This window comes from Lagenorhynchus albirostris, chromosome 2 (assembly GCF_949774975.1).
Source record: "Lagenorhynchus albirostris chromosome 2, mLagAlb1.1, whole genome shotgun sequence".
In the NCBI taxonomy this organism is placed as follows: domain Eukaryota; kingdom Metazoa; phylum Chordata; class Mammalia; order Artiodactyla; family Delphinidae; genus Lagenorhynchus; species Lagenorhynchus albirostris.
This window is the reverse complement of record NC_083096.1, coordinates 111024929-111050612: the sequence shown is the minus strand read 5'-3', so window position 1 is coordinate 111050612 and position 25684 is coordinate 111024929. Positions and strand designations below refer to the sequence as shown.

At 35.8% G+C, this 25684-nt stretch overlaps 1 protein-coding gene across 1 annotated transcript in view; it reads right to left on the bottom strand.

Annotated features, from left to right (window-relative positions):
* Nucleotides 1-25684, bottom strand: part of COL24A1 (collagen type XXIV alpha 1 chain) — a 394686-nt gene that overhangs the window by 129519 nt on the left and 239483 nt on the right. The window contains exons 27-32 of the mRNA XM_060139635.1: nt 24973-25026; nt 23416-23469; nt 16352-16405; nt 16022-16066; nt 15859-15903; nt 8463-8516 (exon numbers count right to left, since the gene is read on the bottom strand). Coding sequence (XP_059995618.1) covers nt 8463-8516; nt 15859-15903; nt 16022-16066; nt 16352-16405; nt 23416-23469; nt 24973-25026 — 306 coding nt within the window. The remainder of the gene's footprint in view (nt 1-8462; nt 8517-15858; nt 15904-16021; nt 16067-16351; nt 16406-23415; nt 23470-24972; nt 25027-25684) is intronic.

Genomic DNA, 25684 nt, shown 5'->3' with positions numbered 1-25684 from the left:
GTCATGAAGATTTTAAGGTATGTTATGGTTGGGGCTGAACTTCAAACTTATATACCTGATTTTCCTCTTACCTCTTTCAGTCATCTCTGCAGTTTCATCCTCTTCTACCAACATTTATCATATGTAGCATTTCTTCAAAATTCAGCCTTAGATCCTGTTCTTTTCTCTTTCCTATACTTTTTCCCTAGACCAATGACTCCAATATTTTAAATTTCAGGATATTATTCTGCTTTGAGCTCCACATCCGACTGCCATCTTCACAGTTCTCAAAGGCACCTCAAATTCAACATAGCTAAACTGACTTATAATCTTCCATTCTCAAACATAAATTTCTGCTGGTATTCTCAGTTTCAGTGAGTTATATCATTATCTCATTAATTCTTCAAGCCACAACCTTAGGAATCATACTTCACATATAGCATATCTATTTCCTGTTGATTTTATCTCCTTCTGAATATTTTACATCTATCTACTCTTTCTTTCTGCTAATCATAAACAGTTCTACTATCTCTTATCCGGACTGGTGCTGCACAAAGCTCTTCTTGTCCACTCTTAGTCTCTTCCAATTTGGTTTGAGCGATCTTTACAGAACAGTAATATGATCATAAACCTAGCCTTATCCCTTCAGTGACACCCCTTTGTTCTTAGGATAAAAATACAAATATTTGGGAGTAGGGCTTACTGGGCTGCATGCGTTTTGTCCCCTCCCTCCCTTTCCATCCTCATCTTGCACTCACTTCCCACCTGGCTCTCTGTGCCACAACATGCTGGCCTTCTTTTAGATCTTTAAATAAATAAGTAGGGTTGTCTCCCAGTTCATGACTTCTCTCTGGAATGACTTTTCTCCATATTTGCTTAAGTAACTACCGTTCATCCTTCAGATCACAACTCAGATGCTCCTCCTCTGGAAGTTTCCCTAACCCCAGATTAGGACAGTTTCTTTGTTATATATTATCTCAGATCTAACTAAGTAGCTCAAATATGTAAAACAAAGCCCATTATATCCATTATGAATTGATTTCTATTTTATTTAACAGACCCACTGACCCTGTGTCCTGAATGTAAATTTTTAGTTGCTATTAAGCCATTTCAGTCATTTATTACTACAACAATAAATCTTTGCTTGTATAAAGCCTAAGGTATTGTCTGTGCTGTTGCCATAGCCCTGTTGATACACTTATCTTGACTTAAATGTGTTCTCTCTTAAGATTAGCTTTAATTCCATTTCACTTCATCTAATATTACTGGCTGAATGATTACACCTTTGGCTAAATGACCTTTGGTTAATGCTGTTTAACAAATATGCATCAGGGTAGATATAACATGCCAGACATTATACCAGAAAAGAGGACTGTAAAGGTGCAAAAAATGGTCTCTGACTTCAAGGAGCTACAGACTCTTTAGAAGAAAGAGGTATTTAGAGATTTGCATGATATATGATCAAATGAATATTAGAATTAGGATGGCAGGTTAAGAGATACAAAGCAGAGAAAACTGAGAAGAACTGAGTTTGATAAAAACAACACCACATTTAAGATACTATATTTGGAAAAATTACACCCATAGGCAAGTGTTTACTATTGTTTGGAGAGCTTATACCATAGGTTAAATATGTAAAGGAGGAAATGAACACAGTTTGGTAAGAAGAGTTCTTTGTTAGAATTTTATACTTCCGACTAGCTAAATGAATTATGCAGAAGCCACCTATAAACTTTTGTGTCAACTGATGGATAAGAACAACCCAGTAGTTTGAAAGACTATTTGTAGTGTCAATCTTAGAAGCATGTTACTGCACATTACATCTGACACTATTAGCCAGAAGAATGGCTTCTTAGGCAATAAAGAATATATTGTGAGAGATAAGGCATGGCAAGGTATTTCATTTTCACAATTCATTTTCTATGGAAACTCTATAACTGAGTCAGATTTATGAAATGGTGATGTGACTTTTTGAATTCTTTTTTTTAATTTATTTTTTTACTGTCTAAATTATATAATAACTTTTTTTTACATCTTTATTGGAGTATAATTGCTTTACAATGGTGTGTTAGTTTCTGCTTTATAAAAAAATGAATCAGTTATACATATACATATGTTCCCATATCTCCTCCCTCTTGCGTCTCCCTCCTTCCCACCCTCCGTATCCCACCATCCAGGCGGTCACAAAGCACGGAGCTGATCTCCCTGTGCTATGTGGCTGCTTCCCACTAACTATCTATTTTACGTTTGGTAGTGTATATATGTCCATGCCACTCTCTCACTTTGTCACAGCTTACCCTTCCCCCTCCCCATACCCTCAAGTCCATTCCCTAGTAGGTCTGTGTCTTTATTCCCGTCTTACCCCTAGGTTCTTCATGACATTTTTTTTCTTAAATTCCATATATATGTGTTAGCATATGGTATTTGTCTTTCTCTTTCTGACTTACTTCACTCTGTATGACAGACTATAGGTCCATCCACCTCACTACAAACAACTCAATTTCGTTTATTTTTATGGCTATGTATATATGTGCCACATCTTCTTTATCCATTCATCCGATGATGAACACTTAAGTTGTTTCAATATCTTGGCTATTGTAAATAGAGCTGCAATGAACATTTTGCTACATGACTTTTTTTTGCGGTACGCGGGCCTCTCACTGTTGTGGCCTCTCCCGTTGCGGAGCACAGGCTCCAGATGCGCAGGCTCAGCGGCCATGGCTCACGGGCCCAGCCGCTCTGCGGCATGTGGGATCTTCCCGGACTGGGGCACAAACCTGTGTCCCCTGCATCGGCAGGTGGACTCTCAACCACTGCGCCACCAGGGAAGCCCCTACATGACTCTTTTTGAATTATGGTTTTCTCAGGGTATATGCCCAGTAGTGGGATTGCTGGGTCATATGGTAGTTCTATTTGTAGTTTTTTAAGGAACCTCCATACTGTTCTCCATAGTGGCTGTACCAATTCACATTCCAACCAGCAGTACAAGAGTGTTCCCTTTTCTCCACACCCTCTCCAGCATTTATTGTTTCTAGATTTTTTGATGATGGCCATTCTGACCGGTGTGAGATGATATCTCATTGTAGTTTTGATTTGCATTTCTCTAATGATTAATGATGTTGAGCATTCTTTCATGTGTTTGTCGGCAGTCTGTATATCTTCTTTGGAGAAATGTCTACTTATGTCTTCTGCCCATTTTTGGATTGGGTTGTTTGTTTTTTTGTTATTGAGCTGCATGACCTGCTTATAAACTGTGGTGATTAGTCCTTTGTCAGTTGCTTAATTTGCAAATATTTTCTCCCATTCTGAGGGTTGTCTTTGGTCTAGTTTATGGTTTCCTTTGCTTTGCAAAAGATTTTAAGTTTCATTAGGTCCCATTTATTTACTTTTGTTTTTATTTCCATTTCTCTAGGAGGTGGGTCAAAAAGGGTCTTGCTGTGATTTATGTCATAGAGTGTTCTGCCTATATTTTCATCTAAGAGTTTGATAGTTTCTGGCCTTACATTTAGGTCTTTAATCCATTTTGAGCTTATCTTTGTGTATGGTGTTAGGGAGTGATCTAATCTCATACTTCTACATGTACCTGTCCAGTTTTTCCAGCACCACTTATTGAAGAGGCTGTCCTTTCTCCACTGTACATTCCTGCCTCCTTTATCAAAGATAAGTTGACCATATGTGCATGGGTTTATCTCTGGGCTTTCTATCCTGTTCCATTGATCTTTCTGTTTTTGTGCCAGTACCATACTGCCTTAATTACTGTAGCTTTGTAGTATAGTCTGAAGTCAGGGAGCCTGATTCCTCCAGCTCCGTTTTTCATTCTCAAGATTGCTTTGGCTATTCGGGGTCTTTTGTGTTTCCATACAAATTGTGAATTTTTTGTTCTAGTTCTGTGAAAAATGCCAGTGGTAGTTTGACAGGGATTGCATTGAATCTGTAGATTGCTTTGGGTAGTAGAGCCATTTTCACAATGTTGATTCTTCCAATCCAAGAACATGGTATATCTATCCATCTATTTGAATCATCTTTAATTTCTTTCATCACTCTCTTATAATTTTCTGCATACAGGTCTTTTGTCCCCTTAGGTAGGCTTATTCTTAGATATTTTATTCTTTTTGTTGCAGTGGTAAATGTGAGTGCTTTCTTGATTTCACTTTCAGATTTTTCATCATTACAGTATAGGAATGCCAGAGATTTCTGTGCATTAATTTTATATCCTGCAACTTTACCAAATTCACTGATTAGCTCTAGTAGTTTTCTGGTTGCATCTTTAGGATTCTCTATGTAGAGTATCATGTCATTTGCAAACAGTGACAGTTTTACTTCTTCTTTTCCGATTTGGATTCCTTTTATTTCCTTTTCTTTTCTGATTGCTGTGGCTAAAACTTCCAAAACTATGTTGAATAAGAGTGGTGAGAGTGGGCAACTTTGTCTTGTTCCTGATCTTAGTGGAAATGATTTCAGTTTTTCACCATTGAGGACAATGTTGGCTGTGGGTTTGTCATATATGGCCTTTATTATGTTGAGGAAAGTTCCCTCTATGCCTACTTTCTGCAGGGTTTTTATCATAAGTGGTTGTTGAATTTTGTCAAAAGCTTTCTCTGCATCTATTGAAATGATCATATGGTTTTTCTCCTTCAATTTGTTAATATGATGTATCATGTTGATTGATTTGCGTATATTGAAGAATCCTTGCATTCCTGGAATAAACCCCACTTGATTATGGTGTATGATCCTTTTAATGTGCTGTTGGATTCTGTTTGCTAGTATTTTGTTGAGGATTTTTGCATCTATGTTCAGCAGTGATATTGGCCTGTAGTTTTCTTTCTTTGTGACATCCTTGTCTGGTTTTGGTATCAGGGTGATGGTGGTCTTGTAGAATGAGTTTGGGAGTGTTCCTTCCTCTGCTGTATTTTGGAAGAGTTTGAGAAGGATATGTGTTAGCTCTTCTCTAAATGTTTGATAGAATTCGCTTGTGAAGCCATATGGTCCTGGGCTTTTGTTTTTTGGAAGATTTTTAATTATAGTTTCAATTTCAGTGCTGCGATTGGTCTGTTCATATTTTCTATTTCTTTCTGATTCAGTCTTGGCAGGGCGTGCATTTCTAAGAATTTGTCCATTTCTTCAAAGTTGTCCATTTTATTGGTATAGAGTTGCTTGTAGTAATCTCTCATGATCTTTTGTATTTCTGCAGTGTCAGTTGTTACTTCTCCTTTTTCAGTTCTAATTCTGTTGATTTGAGTCTTCTCCCTTTTCTTCTTGATGAGTCTGGCTAATGGTTTATCAATTTTGTTTATCTTCTCAAAGAACCACCTTTTAGTTTTATTGATCTTTGCTATTGTTTCCTTCATTTCTTTTTCATTTATTTCTGATCTGATCTTTATGATTTCTTTCCTTCTGCTAACTTTGGGTTTTTTTTTTCTTCTTTCTCTAATTGCTTTAGGTTCAAGGTTAGATTGTTTATTCGAGTTGTTTCCTGTTTCTTAAGGTAGGATTGTATTGCTATAAACTTCCGTCTTAGAACTGCTTTTGCTGCTTCCAGTAGGTTTTGGGTCGTCGTGTCTCCATTGTCATTTGTTTCTAGGTGTTTTTTTAATTTCCTCTTTGATTTCTTCAGTGATCACTTCGTTATTAAGTAGTGTATTGTTTAGCCTCCATGTGTTTGTATTTTTTACAGATCTTCTCCTGTAATTGATATCTAGTCTCATGGCATTGTGGTCGGAAAAGATACTTGATACAATTTCAATTTTCTTAAATTTACCAAGGCTTGATTTGTGACCCAAGATATGATCTATCCTGGAGAATGTTCCATGAGCACTTGAGAAAAATGTGTATTCTGTTGTTTTGGGATGGAATGTCCTACAAATATCAATTACGTCCATCTCGTTTAATGTATCATTTAGAGCTTGTGTTTCCTTATTTATTTTCATTTTGGATGATCTGTCCATTGGTGAAAGTGGGGTGTTAAAGTCCCCTAGTATGAAAGTGTTACTGTCAATTTCCCCTTTTATGGCTGTTAGTATTTGCCTTATGTATTGAGATGTTCCTATGTTGGGCGCATAAATATTTACAATTGTTATATCTTCTTCTTGGATCAATCCCTTGATCATTATGTAGTGGCCTTCTTTGTCTCTTGTAATAGTCTTTATTTTAAAGTCTATTTTGTCTGATATGAGAATTGCTACTGCAGCTTTCTTTTGGTTTTCATTTGCATGGAATATCTTTTTCCATCCCCTTACTTTCAGTCTGTATGTGTCTCTAGGTTTGAAATGGGTCTCGTGCAGACAGCATATATATGGGTCTTGTTTTTGTATCCATTCAACCAGTCTGTGTCTTTTGGTTGGAGCATTTAATCCATTTACATTTAAGGTAATTATCAATATGTATATTCCTATTACCATTTTCTTAATTGTTTTGGGTTTGTTATTGTAGGTCTTTTACTTCTCTTGTGTTTCTTGCCTAGAGAAGTTCCTTTAGCATTTGTTGTAAAGCTGGTTTGGTGGTGCTGAACTCTCTCAGCTTTTGCTTGTCTGTAAAGGTTTTAATTTCTCCATCAAATCTGAATGAGATCCTTGCTGGGTAGAGTGATCTTGGTTGTAGGCTTCTCTCCTTCATCACTTTAAATATGTCCTGCCAGTCCCTTCTGGCTTGCAGAATTTCTGCTGAAAGATCAGCTGTTAACCTTATGGGGATTCCCTTGTGTGTTATTTGTTGTTTTTCCATTGCTGCTTTTAATATGTTTTCTTTGTATTTAATTTTTGACAGTTTGATTAATATGTGTCTTGGCGTGTTTCTCCTTGGATTTATCCTCTATGGGACTCTCTGTGCTTCCTGGACTTGATTAACTATTTCCTTTCCCATATTAGGGAAGTTTTCAACTATAATCTCTTCAAATATCTTCTCAGTCCCTTTCTTTTTCTCTTGTTCTTCTGGAACCCCTATAATTCGAATGTTGGTGCATTTAATGTTGTCCCAGAGGTCTCTGAGACTGTCTTCAGTTCCTTTCCTTCTTTTTTCTTTATTCTGCTCTGCAGTAGTTATTTCCACTATTTTATCTTCCAGGTCACTTATCCGTTCTTCTCCCTCAGTTATTCTGCTATTGATCCATCTAGAGCATTTTTAATTTCATTTATTGTGTTTTTCTTTGTTGCTTGTCTTATCTTTAGTTCTTCTAGGTCCTTGTTAAATGTTTCTTGCATTTTGTCTATTCTGTTTCCAAGATTTTGGATCATCTTTACTATCATTATTCTGAATTCCTTTTCAGGTAGACTGCCTATTTCCTCTTCATTTGTTAGGTCTGGTGGGTGTTTATCTTGCTCCTTCATCTGCTGTGTGTTTTTCTGTCTTCTCCTTTTGCTTATCTTACTGTGTTTGGGGTCTCCTTTTTGCAGGCTGCAGGTTCATAGTTCCGGTTGTTTTTGGTTTCTGTCCCCAGTGGCCAAAGTTGGTTCAGTGGGTTGTGTAGGCTTCCTGATGGAGAGGACTAGTGCCTGTGTTCTGGTGGATGAGGCTGGATCTTGTCTTTCTGGTGGGCAGGTCCACATCTGGTGGTGTGTTTGGGGTTGTCTGTGGACTTATTATGACTTGAGGCAGCCTCTCTGCTAATGGGTGTGGTTGTGTTCCTGTCTTGCTAGTTGTTTTCCATATGGTATCCAGCACTGTAGCTTGCTGGACGTTGAGTGAAGCTCGGTGCTGCTGTTGAGATGGAGATCTCTGGGAGATTCTTGCCATTTGATATTATGTGGAGCTGGGAGGTCTCTTGTGGTCCAGTGTCCTGAAGTTGGTTCTCCCACCTCAGAGGCGCAGCACTGACTCCTGGCTGCAGCACCAAGAGCCTTTCATCCACACGGCCAAAGATCTGTGCCCCAGCTCATAGCGAACTTGAGGTGACTCGAGCCGTCTGGCTGCCCCGCTGTCCGTCCATCTGTCGCCTCTGCAGTCAGTCTGTCTGACCTCCCACTGGCAGGCTCGCAGCTCAGCTGATCAGCCTCCAAAGGTGCTGCCACTGCCAGTTTCCCCAGTGAGGGAGAAAGATGCGACTCTTTTTGAATTATTGGCCTAACAGCATTTCTGTCAAGTTTCCACATTTTGGCCCATTACATGTAGAGTCTGGCTTCTCTATATGGTCTTTTGTTATAGAGTTGCCCTCATAAATGTGATTTTGTGTGTGGGTGGGCAGTGTAATAATTATTATACAAACAGCAAGCCGTTCAGAAAAAAATTCTGAGATTTAATAATTATCTTTGCTGAAAATAGAAATATGTGAAGTTTTAACAGTTCCAGGCAAACAGGACCAAATTTGACTTTATGAAACCAGGAAGGCACTAAAAATTATATTCACAGCAAAATATTCATTCTTATAATTAGGTGCCCATGACGATTTCCAAAACATACCAGCCACAGCACAGCAGGCAATAATAACAGATAGGTAAAATATATTATACAAAAAAATAAACACAATTAAAAACACATGAAGATAAACTTACTGGTTCTCCTGCAAATCCCCCGTCTCCTGTACTCCCAGGGGGTCCTTGTAAACCCTGAATAAACAAAGGCAAAACTTGAAGAAAAAGTGATGCTTGAAAATGTTTTAGTCAGTTTACCTACCTCAGCTTTCCCTCAAGATCCTCCCATCTAATTTTTCTGTCTACCTCTATTTGTTTTTTCTTTTGTGGAAAAATATGCCTAACATAAAATTCACCACTTTAGCAATTTTTAAATGTATAGTATGTGTAAATTTACAGTACTGTGGCATTAAGTATATTCACATTGTTGTGCTAGCATCACCACCACCTATTTTCAGAACTTTTTATCTTCCCAAATTGAAACTCTGTACCCATTAAATAACCCCCTATCCCCTATCCTCTTTCCCTGGTAACACATGACTCTACTTTCTGTCTCTATGAATTTGACTACTTTAAGTACCTTATATAAGTGGAATCATACAATATTTGTTCTTCTGTGTCTTGCTTATTTCATGATGTCTTCAAGATTCATCCATTTGTAACATGTGTCAAGACTTCCTTCCTTTTCAAGGTTGAATAATATTCCCTTGTATGCATATACCACATTTTGTTTACCCATTCATTATCAATGAACACTTGGGGTTTTCTACCCTTTGGATATTGCAACTAATGCTCCTATAAACATTGGTGTGCAAGTATCTGTTTGTATCCCTGCTTTCCATTCTTTGGGGTATATACGAAGAAGTGGAGTTGATGGATTATATGTAATTCTATGTTTAACTGTTTGAGGAGCTAGGCATACTGTTTTCTATAGCAGCTCCACCATTTTACATTCCCACCAGCATAGCACAAGTATTCCCATTTCTCCACATCCTTGCCAACACTGGTTATTTTTTCTGTATATATAGGGGTGTGTGTGTGTTTAATAATAGTCATTCTGGATGGGAAGTGGTATCTCAATATAGTTTCGATTTGTATTTCCCTAATGACTAGGGATACTGAGCATATATTCATATATTTATTGGCCGTTTGTATATCTTCTTTAGAGGAATGCTTAGTCAAGTCCTTTTGCTCATTTTTTTCATTGTGTTGTTTATTATTTTACTGTTGAGTTGTAAGGGTTCTTTATATCTACATGTATTCTTTATATTTAATCTCCACTCCTATACAGTGACAAATATTTGTCATCCAGAATTATTTTAGATTCGGATTCTTTTATACTTTTAATATCAATATAAAAAGTTTTTTTTCAAAAATAATATACTTGTGATGTATTAATAAGTATGACTTATGCCCTTATAACCTGGGAAGGCACAAAGCTCTCAGAACCTAGATGGCCAAAAATGATCAAATTGGACCTCTCCAATGTTCTTTATTTTCCTCCATTTTTACATCATGTCACCTATGGTACCATAAAATTTAGTCTTAGATATGGGGGTATATTCTAAAATTGTATGTAAAACTCTAAATTAAATTCCAGGTCCTCTTTGATCCTTCCATTTAAAGATTAACTGAGCATGTACTATGTGCCAGACACTGATGACTACTAATGATGTATAAAATACTGCCCTTGTTTATTCTACATTACTGACCTTGGAAAGTTTGGCAATTATACAGCAGATCACAATTACCATTTTATCTTAAAATTGAAATATAAAAAATATGATATTAAATTAGAAGTAAAGACGTTCAGATTTCTAGTAACAAAGAATCTTCTAAGTTATGATTATCAATGCTATGTTTAGTTACATATGATTGTCTGGTTAGAGAAAGGGAGATATGCAAAATCTCATGGACTCCTATTGGAGTAAGACCATGTTTCAATCATGAAAATCATCTGCTACTCATGTACTCCGGACTCCTAAATTAAGGGATCAATATAAGGGATCCCTCTGTGCCTGGTATACCAATTGAACATACAGCAAGAGTTCAGAACCTTAAATAATGTCTGCCCAGTTTGCTTTGTAAAGTGTGTTTGCACACAATATTAAGCTTAATATGTACTTGTAATACTGTTAATGGTGCATAAATGCTGTTAGGCAAAGCTATGAAATGACCTAAATGGATTCTAATTATTTTTATTGGAGATGAAGAAGAAAAGCAAAAGCTGGCACAAAATAAAAATTCCCTTTAAGGCTTTTCAGATGTTACTGAAATACATTATTTGTAGTACAACTCCTTGCTCTATGATGCATCTCAGCAATTATGGCAATGATGAACAGGAGGATAACGACTATGGTGGTTGCTATTTATTGAGAGCCCGTGCTGAGCACATAATGAGCATCATTTATTATAAGTATAAAAGGTATCTCATTTTAATGATAGGGAAACTGAGGCTCAGAGAGGTTAAATAATTTGTACAAAGCCAAAACAGCTATAAGTGACAGAACCAGAATCTGACCTCGAATGTGTCTGACTCCAATGCCATGCTCTTCCACTACACTAAACTGCTTTTTACTGAATTCCATGAGAAATCAAGCATTCAGTGTCTTTCCATTTTAAATAAACATGTTTCGAGCATCATCAAGACATTTTATGAGAATAAGCAAGGGAGTATATAAATGTTATTTCTATTGCCACACTTTCACTGTAGGATCATGAAAATGTGTGCATTCTGCTTCATTGTCTGAAGAACGGGAAAGAATAGACTTAATACTGTATACTTTTTGTATTGTAAAGATTATGAAATAAATGCTTCTCAAGTATTCTGAGTTACTACAGAAAAAACTATATTTAAAGAAGAAATGCTAATTGTTTCCACTTCCAATATTGGCCAAGTTGCTCCTATCGAACCAATCTATATAGAGATAACTATAAACCCAAGATAAAATATTAAAAAGGAAAGATATGAAAGCACTGAAGAAAGACAAAAAATAGGCAGGAACTAGAGTAGTAGGGTCTACACTTGAAAGAAGGAATGCACTAGTTGAGTTTCTGATTTTTTTATATGGCTTTTAGCCAGATGAGAAGCCATACAAGATGATTAAGATAAAGTAGGATAGAAACCTTCAGTCTTATTGGCATGGAGGACCCTAGGGCAGAATTTGAAGTGACCATAGATGGTGAAAAGTGGTGAAAGAAAGAGCCAAAGAGGAGCCTCAGATTGCAAATATAAACTCTGCTTATAGCTCTTGCTGACGTTTAAGGTTTGTATTGGTATGGTAGACTCCAAGTAGCTCAGACAAGGCTAAAAGAACTTAATAGAGATTTCAGCAGCCACCTACCAAAGAGGAGAGAAAACTTGGAGTTTTACCAGTCAAGTTAACTGCCTGCCAAGTTAAAAACAAAACAGTACTCTTCAAAGAAATATAACAGACTTTAGAGTCGCTAAAATGAATCAGTCAAAATGTTCAAGATACAATTCAAAATTATTAGACAGGGAAAATTTCCCATATTTATAAGAAAAGGAAATTAATGGAGACCAAACTCAAGATTACAAAGATGTTATTATGTATCACACGATTTTAAAGTAGTAAGTATAAATATGCTCAATAATGTAAATAAAAATGTACTCATGATGAATAAACAAATAGGAAATCCCAGAAGAGAAAGAGCTTTGTAAAAAGAAACAATGACAATTATAGAGCCGAAAATTAAATATCCAAATAAAACTTAAAAATACAATATCATAAATAAAATTTTAGTGAAAGGCTTAACAAGTTAGAGAAGACAGATTCCGGTTTCCCAATTGGAAAAAAAAAACCAAACAAACAGGAAAAAGAAAGATTGAAATAGGAATGAACAGGGCCCCAGGGATCTAAGGTAATCAGAATGACTAACATATATTTAATTAGAATACAGAAGGAAAGGAGAGAGAAAATGGTGTAGAAAAAAATATCCTAAAAAAAAAGTTGAAAAATTTCCAAATTTAGTGAAGGCAAATTTACACATGCAAGAAACTCAGCAAACATTAAGCTGGATAAATGTGAAGAAAATCCATCTAGACACATCATAGTCAAACTACTGAAAGACAAAGATAAAGAGAGAATCTTGAAAGCAGCCAGAGAAAAATGATATATTATATGCAGGGGAATAATGATAAAGATAAGTGTGAATTTCTCGTCAGAAATAATGCAGGCCAAAAATAAATGGCATGTCATCTTTACAATGCTGAATGGAAACAAACAAACAAAAAATCCTGTTGACCCAGAATTCTATAACCAGTGAAAATATTCTTCAAGAATAAAGGTGAAATAAAGAAAAATGAAGAGAATTCATCACTAGAAGAACTTGGCTATAAGAAATCTAAAGGAAGTTCTGTAGGCTGCAGGGAAGTATACCACTTAGAAATGTGCATCTGTAGAAAGGAATGAAGAGCACCAGAAATAGTAAGTGCATGGATAATTTTAAAAACCACTACTTTCCTCCTAAATATCTCTAATTTATGTTTCATTTATATTAAAGTAGAATTTTAACTTTGCAATATGGGGTTTATAACTTATATAGATATAAAACAAATAGAGCATATAAGACAGGATGCTGGTAAACAGCCCTCTATGGCTGCAAGTTTCTTACAATTATGTTAAGTATTACTGTATTAACTCTAAGTAGACAGAGGAAAGTTATAATGTGATCCCTAAACCACGGGTTGGCAAACTACAGTCTGAGGGCCAAATCTGGACCATCACCTGATTTTGTAAATAGTTTTTTTTTGAATAGTCATGCTCATTGCTTTATATACCATCTATGGTTGCTTTCACACTATGATGACACTAGAGCTGAGTAGTTGTGACAGAGACCATACGGCCCACAAAGCCTGAAATATTTTGTGGCACTCTACAGAGAAAGTTTGCTGACTCACGACCTAGAATAACCACTTAAAAGTAATAATGAGAAGTAGAGCTAAAAAGTGAATAGTTAAATTAGAGTGGAGTTCTCAAAATCATTCAGTGCCTAAAGAAGGCACTGCACACCACCACTGACGCCACGACAGAGGAGAAACAGCCATAAAAATGGTAGACCTAAATCCAACCACATCAATAACTACATTAAGTGGAAATGGAGCAAACGCTAATTAAAAGGCAGAGGTTTTTGGAATGAATAAAAAGGCAAGATCTATCTTTAAGACATTCACTTTAAACATCAAGGCACAGATGGTGTGAAAATAAATGAATGAAAAAGATATGCCACGCAAACAGCTAGAGAAACTTACATATCAAATAAAGTAGATTTCAAAACAAACAGTATTATCAGGGATAAAAAGTATTACCAGAGATATAGAGGAACATTTTGTAATGATAAAAGGCTCAGTTGATTGGGAAGACATAGTAATCATAATGTGAATACTCTAAAAAATAGTTTCAAAATACATAAAGCAAACTCTGACAGAATTAAAGAGAGGCACAGACAAATGCCAAATCATAGTCGGAGAATTTAATACCCTTAACTCATCAACTGAAAGAATACCTAGATAAAAATCAGTAATGTATGAGCTGTTATAGTTTTTATAAGGTTTAGAAAACTAAAAAGTTACTCAGGCTTTATCACCTTAATAACACAATGAATCATATCCTTTCTTCTTGATTCGCCCTTTGAGTCAGATATACCTGTGGATGGAAGGCAAGTATAGGGAACAATGTTGGCCCATAGACAAATATACTTCTCCTGTTTATCTGGACTAGCAGAGTACTATATGTGTTACCAATTTCCTTGTAATACCTAGCTTTAGAATTATGACAATTTAGAGATGTATCTTTATTTTACAGATGAAGAAAATATGATCCAGAGAGCTAACCAATCTAACCAAGACTATACAGCTATTAGGAGCGTGCACTAGAACAAAGGTCAATCTGATCTCCAGTGTATCTTTCTATTATACAGCACTACCTGCTTGTTGACAGTGCATAAATAATGAGAGATGCTGAGATTACCATGCAGGATCAAATAAATCTTTGGGGCATCTGGATTTTTTGGATTAATTGATCCAAGCTTCCCTCAGATCTCAAAAGTCTCTTTCAGTTCGATCAAGACCGAGGAGACAATGTAGATATAAAGTTAAGTAAACCTCAACAACTAGTATTAACCCATGATTTACTGTCCCTCACTAAGGTAACTTTACTCTTCCGGTAGTCTATGAAACTTGTTTGCCATAAGCTACCGTTACAAAATGGTTCTAGTAAATTTTATTTGATTGAGAAAATCAAATATCAAATTTTACATTTATCCATGCATATCTGATAGGCTGAAAATGAAGGTAAAACTCTAAGGAGTGTCAACAATGTACAAAATGAGTAAGTCATTTTATTTCTCTTGGCCTCAGTTTTCTAAAGTAAGAGGAATGGACCTGATAAATTCCAAATTTCTCCACTCAACTATAACATATTGGTTTTGTATACAGTGTAGCAAAGTGGAAAGAATCTCCAGAAACACCATTTACATTGATATAATAGAAACTTAGATGATGAATATTAATACTCAAGGAATGTTCTTTGGCGATGACTTCAATTAATAATATAATGTCACACACAAGTTCTTTCCCTGGATACAGTCATTTTTCTCTTTTAAGTCTCTGCTACTTTAGGTTTGACCGTTGGTAAATATAATGCTATTATGCGAAACAACCGGCAGGGGGCAGCAGATTTCATAGAGGAACAAGTAAATGCAGTGACATTAGTGATAATTACTACAGCAGCTAAAACATTTTTGTCCTCTCCTTTTCTGACTCTTCAGTTGCAGTATATTTAAATTATGATCTAATTTAATAATTTTAAATTATACATATATATATATGACAAATCAAAATGTCATTAAAATTATGATTACAAATAGAATTAAAAACCCATACATTTAAGCTCATGTGCTCAAAATTATATATATATATGTGTAATATATATGTGTGTGTGTATATATTTCTCTTTCTTAAAAAATACACTTTACTCCCCCTCAGTTAGTGATGATAACCACAGAACTTGTGTTCCAGAGAAGAAATTGTATAATTCTGAGATTTCTGATGGTAGGAAAATATTTAGCATTATATAGTATTAAAAACTCTTAGAGCAGTGCCATGGGAAAACATGATGACACACATAGCTCCACACTCCAAGGGTGCAAACAACACTCAAGGTGAGTTAAAATGAAACTAGGCAAGAAGCCTCAAAGAAGTTTCTTGTTAGCTTTATTAATATTCTGTCATATTTACATGACATCATACCACTTTATCCTGAAATGGATTTTACAGAAGAACTATGATAGCAGAGGTGAAGTAAAAGTATCAGTTATCACCACCGGTTTATAGATAGGTACAAAAAAGGCCCAGATTGAGTAAGCAATTTGCCTCAATAAAAGACTGACCCAAGGACTGAAGGAGGAAAAGAACTTGTATTCTCTTAGTCTAAAATACTGATTACTAAATAAGAGTTGTATCAGAGAATAAAGTGGATAAAATTTGCTTATAGCTTGGCAATTTTTAATTACTTACTTGTTTCCCTTGAACTCCTCTCTCTCCAGGGTTTCCAGTCTTACCCTACATAAGAAAGAAAATGCCTGGGTCAAGCAACCCCCTCCCCAAATATGAATCACACACCAAGAAAAATGGAAGATATTATATGTTCATCTTTAATGTGAAATATTTTACTACTTACAATAAGACCATAAGGCCCTCTTTTTCCTTGATCTCCTTTTTCACCCTAACAAGAATCAATACCAGGTGAGTTAATCAGAATGTGAATTATGGTCTTATACACACTAACATACACTCACATACCAAAAAATAAGACATCAAATACATAGTTCAATAATAAAAAGAATACATTTCTGTGTGTGTAGTAAAAACTTTATGTATGTTTCATACTTAAACTAAGAAAAAAATTAGAACCATACTTTTATAAGGAAATACATCATTGTTTAGACAGGTAGGACATGTGGGCTCAAAAATATTTCGCTGTGTATGAAATGAGAAAATAAGTGATTACCTTGGCACCTTGTATACCTTGTTCTCCTAAGAGACCATCTGGTCCTCTTGGTCCCTAGAGATGGAAAAAATATCTTGTTGTTAATTTTAAATGTTTCTTTTTTACTGTTATGCATCCTTACAAATGGAGACACTGGACTCTTTTTTAGTTGAAAAACTCCTTTTGCTTGTTTCTGTGCCATGGACACAGTAAAGACTACAGCTGAGTATATGGATGGACCCATTGGCATGGGAGAATCAGGCCAGTGTTTTCAAGATTTAATGCCAAATAGTAAATCAGATGACCACAAAACCAGCTGATTCAGTTGTTGAGGTAGCTATAGCATAGGTTTGTTACTTGAGTATTTTGTTTATCTTATCCTTTACTCTGCAGAAATCCAGGATTTATTCTAAAAATAACTCTAAATTGACTTTAAAGTGGCTGGTTTGTTTGTCCAAACAGTCTTCCTAAGTTTTATATTTTTGAAATGGAACTCTTCTCATCACTTTATTAGAAAAAGAATGCTGACTGCACTGTTCCCCGCTATGCACCTGCTTGACAGCTGAAAGATGGCAAGGGGCACAGAAAAGGAATAGAAAATGTTGCTGGGAATGTTCATGTAAATTTAAAACGTCTCAGCTATGTTGCTATCAATATTAATTCAGTAATTAGTTATGAAGAAGCATTAGTTGCAAAAGTCATTTTCTAATGAAAGAGGACAGTATATGTTCCTTGCCTAATTATAACTGTCCTTGGAAGATCTTAAAGTCCTTTGCAAGGGAATTAATTTAATTCTACAACCATTAACTAACTGAACATATACTGTGAAAAAGGCACTGTATTAAGTGTTATGGGAATCCACAATATGAGATAAGGTAAATTATATAAATAACTATAAAATAGGCAGAGATATTGTGTGTTAAGGGCTAAAGGGATCAAAGGAGGGAGAGAGCTTTCACACGTTTGTAAAGGGAATGAAGATATTATTTTGACAGTCAGAAATCATGCTCTAAAAGAAATTCTAGATGGAGGCATAGTATGAGAAAGGGGTAAGGAAGCACGAAAAAAGATACTTAAGAATGAAAAAACTAGTTTGTTTAGCTGAGCTGGTGATTACATGGAGTATTTTTTTAGTATTTCTATACAAATAAATAATTGTGAAAAGACTGGGATTTAAAACGTGAAGGACTTGAGTTTATATTTGAATCAATAAGCAATGAGGAGGTGCTGAAGATTTCTATACAAAACAGTGATACAAATCTCCCAATACAACATGCTGATTTGAAGAAGTCCCGTAGGCTTCAATATCTTCTATTGTATCCCATCTGAGGCCAGCTTAGTTTAGCTTTATACTATTAAAAAGCTGCTTACTTCCGGAAAGATCCCGCGTGCCGCGGAGCAACTAAGCCTGTACACCAAAACTACTCAGCCTGTGCTCTAGAGCCCGTAAACCACAGCTACTGAGCCCGCAAGCCACAACTACTAAAGCCTGCGCACCTAGAGCCCTGCTCCGCAACAAGAGAAGCCACCGCAATGAGAAGTCCACGCACCGCAACGAAGAGTAGCCCCTGCTCTGTGCAACTAGAGAAAGCCCACGTGCAGCAGTGAAGATCCAATGAAGCCAAAAATAAATAAATTTGAATAAATAAATTTAAAAAAAAGAAATGAAGGAGAAGGTATCACTACAGACCGCTGAGACATTAAAGGGAAAATAAGGGACTACTATTGATAGAAACAACTCTTCACACATAAATTCTACACCTTTGGAGTAAACTGATCCATTCTTCAAAAGCAAAAACTCAAAACAGGTCAAGGACAAAGAGATTATTTGCATAACTTTGTATCTATTAAAGAAATTGATTTTGTAAATAAAAACCTTCTGAAATAAAAATCTCCAGACGCCCCCCCACCAAAAAAAAAGAAAAAAAAACCCTGCTTACTGTAAACAGGACTCTCTTCCTGGGTGCCCTTAGGGTAAGTGCATACCCTGATCCTCTTGGACACATCCACAGGATTGGAGAGTCACACTCCATGAGGATCTATAGCTCCACTGGGCATACTAAAGCTAAAGCCATAGCTCTAGCCTTACAATTTCTGTCTATACTTAAGGTACTCCATGATCTGTCCCCAGTTTACTTTTTGATCCTATTTTCCCATAAAAGACTGCAAAACTGAGTTAAAGTATTAATGTACAGGACCTTGAATGTCAAATTGAGGAGTATGGACTTAATAGATAAGTGACTTTCAAAGTGTGTTGTTGTTCATTCAACAAACATTTACTGAGTGTCAACTATAAGGCCAGGTATTGTTTTAGCCCCAGACAGTAGGGAGAAGAGACAAATCCCTGAATTTATAAACAAGCAAATAGATATATAAAATTAAAATATAAAATGACTATAGGTAGTCAAGTGTAATGAAGAAAAATAAAGGAGGTTAAGGGACTAGAAGGAGTCCAAGGTGGGGGGCTCCACTTTAGATCAGGGTCTGAGAAGGCTCTCTAAAGTGACATGTGGGTAGATCTGAAGGAGCTGAGACTGCAGGCTATGCAAATAACTTGGGGAAGATCATTCTGGCAGGAGAAATAGCAACTGCAAAGGTCCTGAGGTGGGGGCTTCCTTGGAATGTTTGACAATTAAGTAACTGAAGATGGAAAAAAAAAAACAATGTTTAAAGGATGACTCCGAAGTTTTAAGTGCAAAGATCCCTCAGGACCTTGCTCCAATAATCACCTTCATCTTATCAGTAACCTGTATTGATTCTCTTTCTCCAGCACCTTCTATGCTTATTTTCTTTTTTCTGCCCTGTAAGAAAACACTTTCCAAATTTTTTTGGAGTAATAACAGAACGTGGCTGAGAAAATATGAAAAGGAATCAGTGGTTAGCATTCTAAAATACCACAGAAAACAAGTAAGATCTAGAAATGTATCCACTGGTAACTAGGCACTTAACTCTTTTGCAACATGAAAGTTCTGACTTTCTTGGATATTTTGTTAGTAAGTAACCAGTGGAATTATGACAGCATTAATATAAAAACAAATTGGAAGTGTAAGTTTGTTTAGGGTAGAAAGGGGGGAGAGTCGGGAGAAGATAACAATTTTGACTCTAGACAACCAACCACAATGGTAAGTCCTCGAAGGCTAATGCTAGAGTTAGAAGTCATTCTGTCTAGGTTTAAAAGTTAGCAGCCATAAGGATAAAGCTTCAAAAGGCCCCCAAACATAGAGTAATAAGTTAAAAAGAATTTTTAAAAATTGTTTGGTCCAAAAATGATTGAAAAAAGTCTCATTTCTTAGATAAAAATAAGATTAAGTGGTTGCCTAGATATATATGCAGAAAAGGCTGCACTGAGCTCAGGAAGAAAGTCTCATAATTAACTGCCAGTTTCTGCCTCAGCACATAGATCACCCACTGTCAAGGCTGAACTAGTCTAAACCCTGCTTTGTAAGATGAAGCAACTGAAGCCTGCAGATATCAATATAAGTGAGTCACCTGATTCATATAATGTCTAAATGTCTAAAGACTTTGAATAACTATGCTTTATTAAGTTTATAATATTTTTTCAAGTGTTAAAAAATAAATAGATGTAATCCTGTTATCAAGTGAATTCAGGCTGAAATAGAGGACGTGAAGTTTAGAAGAAGTTTACAAAATGAATATTAAACATGAGTAAAATGCTGATTGGTATTATAGGTGAAAGGAACTCCCTCCAAAATTAAGGAATACTTTAGTGATAATCACTCATTTTTTAATGTTTTCCATTAAAAAATATTTTTACTTAAAAGTACTTTCACATTTATTATTTCATTTACTAAACCAGGACTAGACAGGGAAAAACGAAAGAGAAGTTTCTGCTCCCACTGTGATGACTAAGGTAACCACATTAAGTTAAAAAAAATGTCTAAGTACAACAATTATATTTAATTAAAGGCTATAAAGCCTGAGGTTGCTAGTTAAAGAGGTTAAGGCTGGCAGAACTCTAGGAAAGTTTGGTTTTCTCTATGCTTCAGTTAAGGGTTAGTTAATTAGCTAAAAGCTTAGCTTTATCAATATCTGCAAGTTTCACTTTGATATTGGTTGTAGAAGTTATCCCTGGAGTTATTCTTTGACTCCTGAGACATAACAAGCTTTAGGACAAGCTATAAGAAAATTATACAAGCAATATTATAATAGGTACCTAATTGGACATAAAGTTATTTTTTCTAATACCTGCCTTAAAATCTCTACCTATAAAGCTCTTGAAGAATGTATTCTGGTTAAGTTTAAAAAAAAAATCTAATCTTTTCTTTATCCTCTTTTGGAAAAGTTAAAGTTGGCTACAGGTAACTCTCTCATCAAACAATCTCAAACTACATGAATATTTTCAGCCAATCCTGTTATTTTTTTCAGTTATATAAGGGGCAGGATTACACAATCTTCATAAAACTAGTTAGAAAAATTTTCATAATACTAAGTTGCTTAGGTTATTTCCTGAGATGGCAGGTATTGCTGCTTGTCTGAGCTTTTGCTATTCTCTGTCAATATTGTATGATACTTTAAAAGCCACTGGACTGTAAGTCATTAAACCGTAAAATCCATGTGGTTTAGATCTAAGCAAAAGTTAACCTTGAATCCTCCATGATAGTAAGAGAGTGTTTGACAGATGGTATTATATCAGTAAATGTTAGATAGATGAATGGCAGATGGATGGATAGGAGAGAAGCAGAAGGACAGGCAGACTCCTTGGGTTGTGGTCCTACCATTCATGATGTTTGCATGTTCACCTATGATAATAGTACAAATCACAGGCAGAACAGCAAGGGCACACAAGCACTAGTTTCATAATGAGAGTTCTTTGTGTGGCCTCCTAGTGCAAATGTGCCTAGCTTCCCCTCCAATGCACTGTGACACAGTTGTGTGTCATAAAGTGTTACAGGTGTGCTGGAAATACTGACTCCCTCAGCCTTTGGGGTAGCAAGGAAGGGCTGGGGCACAGGAATTCCCAGCCAGATACTTTTTTCATTTATCCCTGTGGGCTGGACATATATTCTCATTTTTTGTGAGTGAAAAATATTTGAAAGGATATTTATTATGATCACATCTATAGTGGAGAATAGATTGGAGAATGGATTGATGGGAGAAGACGATATTAGGTGATAATTAGAATGGAACTTCATAATACTATATTCTTTCCCAAATATTCTGGTCTTTAGTTCTTTTTGATATTCCCAATGTTCACTGATTATTTGAAATATTCTCCTATAAAGGAAGCACTTTTGCATTAAACAAAGCCCTTACTTCTAAACAAAAAGACCTTGTTTAGAAAATACTGGTGAGCTTTAGATAATTATGAGAAGCCATTTGGGAACAAATCAGTAAAATGTATTTGGAGGATGAGAGGAAAATAGACACTTGAAGAGGTGAGAATTGAAAACAAAGTGTCAAATCAGAAAAGAGTAATAATTTGCCCAAGGATCACAGGGAGGTTAGAAAACTGCAGAGAATATGAACTTTCCATATGACTTATCAGACAGTACAAGTGGTTCAGAAACATATCTTGCTTAGGTACATGGCTTATGCCTGGATAATCAATAAGACCTCAATTACTTAGCTAACCAAAGTAAGTATTTCTGTTTTTTTAAATCTTTCACAAAACTGGTTGAACTTTCCCACTATGAGTAATACAAAGTTGAATAAACACATTTGACCTAACCAAGTACTGAATGCTGGCAGGGTACTGACCACTAAAATGACAGAGTAGAGATCATCTTCCACGAGTTTTTATTTTATTATTTTAAATCTCATTTGGGCTAAAATAGATGTGGCCATCAGGATTATTTATAGACTGTAAATCCATAAGCCAGAAAGGAAAATTGTTTTTCAGAAAAGAAATGACAGTACAGAAAAATTTGCTCTCTTTCTTTAATCTTCACCTAAAACACAGCACATGAAATTAAAGTCGTTATTTATTTATTTTGCCTATTTTCTTTTCTTTTCTTTTCTTTCTTTTGGCCATGCTGTACAGCTTGCAGGATCTTAGTTCCCTGACCAGGGATTGAACCTGGGCCACGGCAGTGATAGCACCAAATCCTAACCACTGGACTGCCAGTGAATTCCTAAAGTTGTTATTTTAAACTGAGCCTTTTTCTCCCATTTGCCAACTGGAAAATGGCAGTTTAAAAAAAAAAAAACTTTGTTATTTGGAGGCCATGCTCTTAGAATTTTGTAATATTTTCTTCACTAGCTGTAAAAGTCAAGGTAAAGCCAAGGGAGAAAACAGAGTTCTTAAAGCCCACATATTCAAATTAATCAAGGAAAAATACTCTAAAATTCAATAGGGGTATTGAATAAGCATACGGTTTGGAATCAGACACACTAAGGTTTGAATCCTGGTTGTGCCACAGACCTGCGTGTCTACAGTTCATATACTTAAACTCTCTGAGCCCCGTTTTCCTCAACTGTGATATCTGAGATAAATGCCTCTCCTTCCTAGAGTGGTTTTGAGTATTAGGTTAGATGGTATATGTAAAAGTGCCTGGCACGTGACAGGCACGCAATAAATGGTGGTTCTTATTACTTTAAAAAAAAAAGGATTTAATGTTTAAAAGACTTAAAGAGTGAAAGGTTTTAATTTAATTCTTATGCATAATTATTAGACAATGATGACATATTACCTCTTATTTACAGTGAATAAACTCTTAGTCATCCTGTGTATTCTTATTCTACTTCTTATCACTCTTATTCTGTCATGCTGTTACTATCCCTTGCTATAGAAGTCTCTTGTGAGTAGAAGAATAATGTAAACATCTTTGTGTTCACAATTCCCCCAATGAATGAAACTGCAAGTTGGGAATAAGAAAGAAGAATTCTTTGTCAATAAGTGATATTTCTAAAACACAAAATGGAAAAGTATGGTTTTATAAATACAAATGATTATGAATTACATTTAAATTAATGTAGGTAGGTCATCTAATATAATGAAAACAAGAAAAAACCCAACAACCTCTAAGCATGATCTAGAAGATATAGAGCTATTTTTGCTGAACGCATCACTATTTATGACACCATTTTTAAAAAGGTTAATGCACTTCCTTGATTAGATAACTTACTCTTCGTCCTTTAGAACCTGGACTCCCAGGTGGTCCTCTTGCTCCCACAGGACCCTACATGTTGAAAATTTTAAAATCAGTTATAGAATTAACAGGAATGTTACGAGAACAGTAGTTACAACCTTTCTTATGATATGTAATTCTCCTTGGGAATTCTTAAAATAAAATTGATTAGTCTCCTTTAAAAATATGCTTTAATTATTAAACAAATACCATACTACCCTCCCTCAATATTCTGCTTCTGACATAGTCTACTATTTGGAGAAATTTAATTTCTAAGTGTTTACACCCTGAAAAAAAATGGGAAGTATTTAATATTCACTGACCACATAGTTTTTAGGATGAGCACATATGGTGGTGGGAGACACAACACATAAGGGAGACACCCACTTAGCCAGTCTGACCAGTTTAATATGCCTGGTCCAACAAAGAAGCAATGGCTACTTTTGCAAGATTTCTTTCTCATTACTTTAGATACTTATGATAATCCCATCACATAAAAATAGACTTTTTTCTGTTACCATGAAAAATGCCACAAAATTTTCCAAATTTACATGCCACAAAAAAATAGCCCTAAAAGAAGATTAAGTTGTTATTTGTTACTAAGTCAAGTACAATGAATTATTTTTATACCCAATGGTCTCCAGTGTTTAGAAGACAACATCTATTTATCTATATAACACAGGTAGATAAAAACAGTGAACTTTCACAGGATCTCAAATCTATTTCTTATCTTACATGAGTAAAAAGATTGGCAACTGTTCCCTAGATCAGTCTTCCTCATTTTAGAAGTCAATGACACATCTATCAGTATGCTGGAAGATTGGGCTTATCTTCAAAACAGAAGCTTCACAAAACAGCATAAACCATTTCTGATAATAGTTCTGCTTAGGGGATCACAAAGGCTGATATTCTTTACATTTAAGTTCACAATAACTTTCAAATTTTAATAAGCAAACTTTCTCTGTAGAGACAAGGCTTCATTATCTTTCTATAACCACAAATAGAGTTTTTCAAAACTCAGTTTTTTTTTTTTTTTTTTGCAGTGCTCAGGCCTCTCACTGTTGTGGCCTCTCCCGTTGCGGAGCACAGGTTCCGGACGCGCAGGCTCAGCGGCCATGGCTCACGGGCCCAGCTGCTCCGCGGCATGTGGGATCCTCCCGGACCGGGGCACGAACCCGCGTCCCCTGCATCCGCAGGCGGACTCTCAACCACTGCGCCACCAGGGAAGCCCCAAAACTCAGTTTTTGAATAAAGGTATATTTTCCATGAATTTTATCAGTTTGAGAATATGTGGAAATTTCTAAGAACAACATGTTGGAAATTGTGCTTGTGATTTGTTTGTCCAATAGGTCTAAACTTGATTACTGACTCTGTTTTCTTATATGTGGTTATTCAAAAGAAAGTTTAGATATTTTTTATTTTAGGTTGCAGAACTATACTATGAGAAGTGAGCAGTAAATAATAGAGCAAGTAGAAGTGAGGAGGTTCAAGATACCATGATATATTCTAGAGTGTTTTGCATTGACTGGGAAGAGAAGTCTTTTCTATACTTACAGGTAATCCCAGTGGACCCATGGCTCCTGGAGCCCCAGGAGGACCTGGATATCCCTATAATTTAAGCAAAAATATAAAAGACATAAATTCTCCATCACATCTAATTATTTTCATTGAAGACAAACAAGTAAATTATAAATAGTAATTAAAAATGATAATGTGATAAGATCTCCCTCTACTATCCAAGAAGTAAGAGGCCACAGGAAATGTTCCAGAGATAGACAACAGAAATAAAAAAAGTTTACATAGAAGATGGGTACACTTTTATTAGAAACTCTTTGCCTAGAAATGAAATTTGCTAGCCAGAATCACATATTATAACCTACTAAGAAGAGAATATTCATCTCACATCTCTGCAGGTTGTGTTATGCTATGAATAGATGCATATTATGTTATACAGATTGTGAAACCATATCATTTTCAGATGTCAGGGAATTCAATAATTAAGAAATGTGGGCCTCTCCAGGGGACTCGAAGACCAGCAGCCGTGTGGCTGACTGGGTCTTCGTGCTCTGGCCAGGTGTCAGGCCTGTGCCTCTGAGGTGGGAGAGCCGAGTTCAGGACATTGGTAGACCAGAGACCACCCGGCTCCATGTAATATCGAATGGCAAAAGCTCTCCGAGAGATCTCCATCTCAACGCTAAGACCCAGCTTCACTCAAGGACCAGCAAGCTATGGTGCTGGACACCCTATGCCAAACAACTAGCAAGGC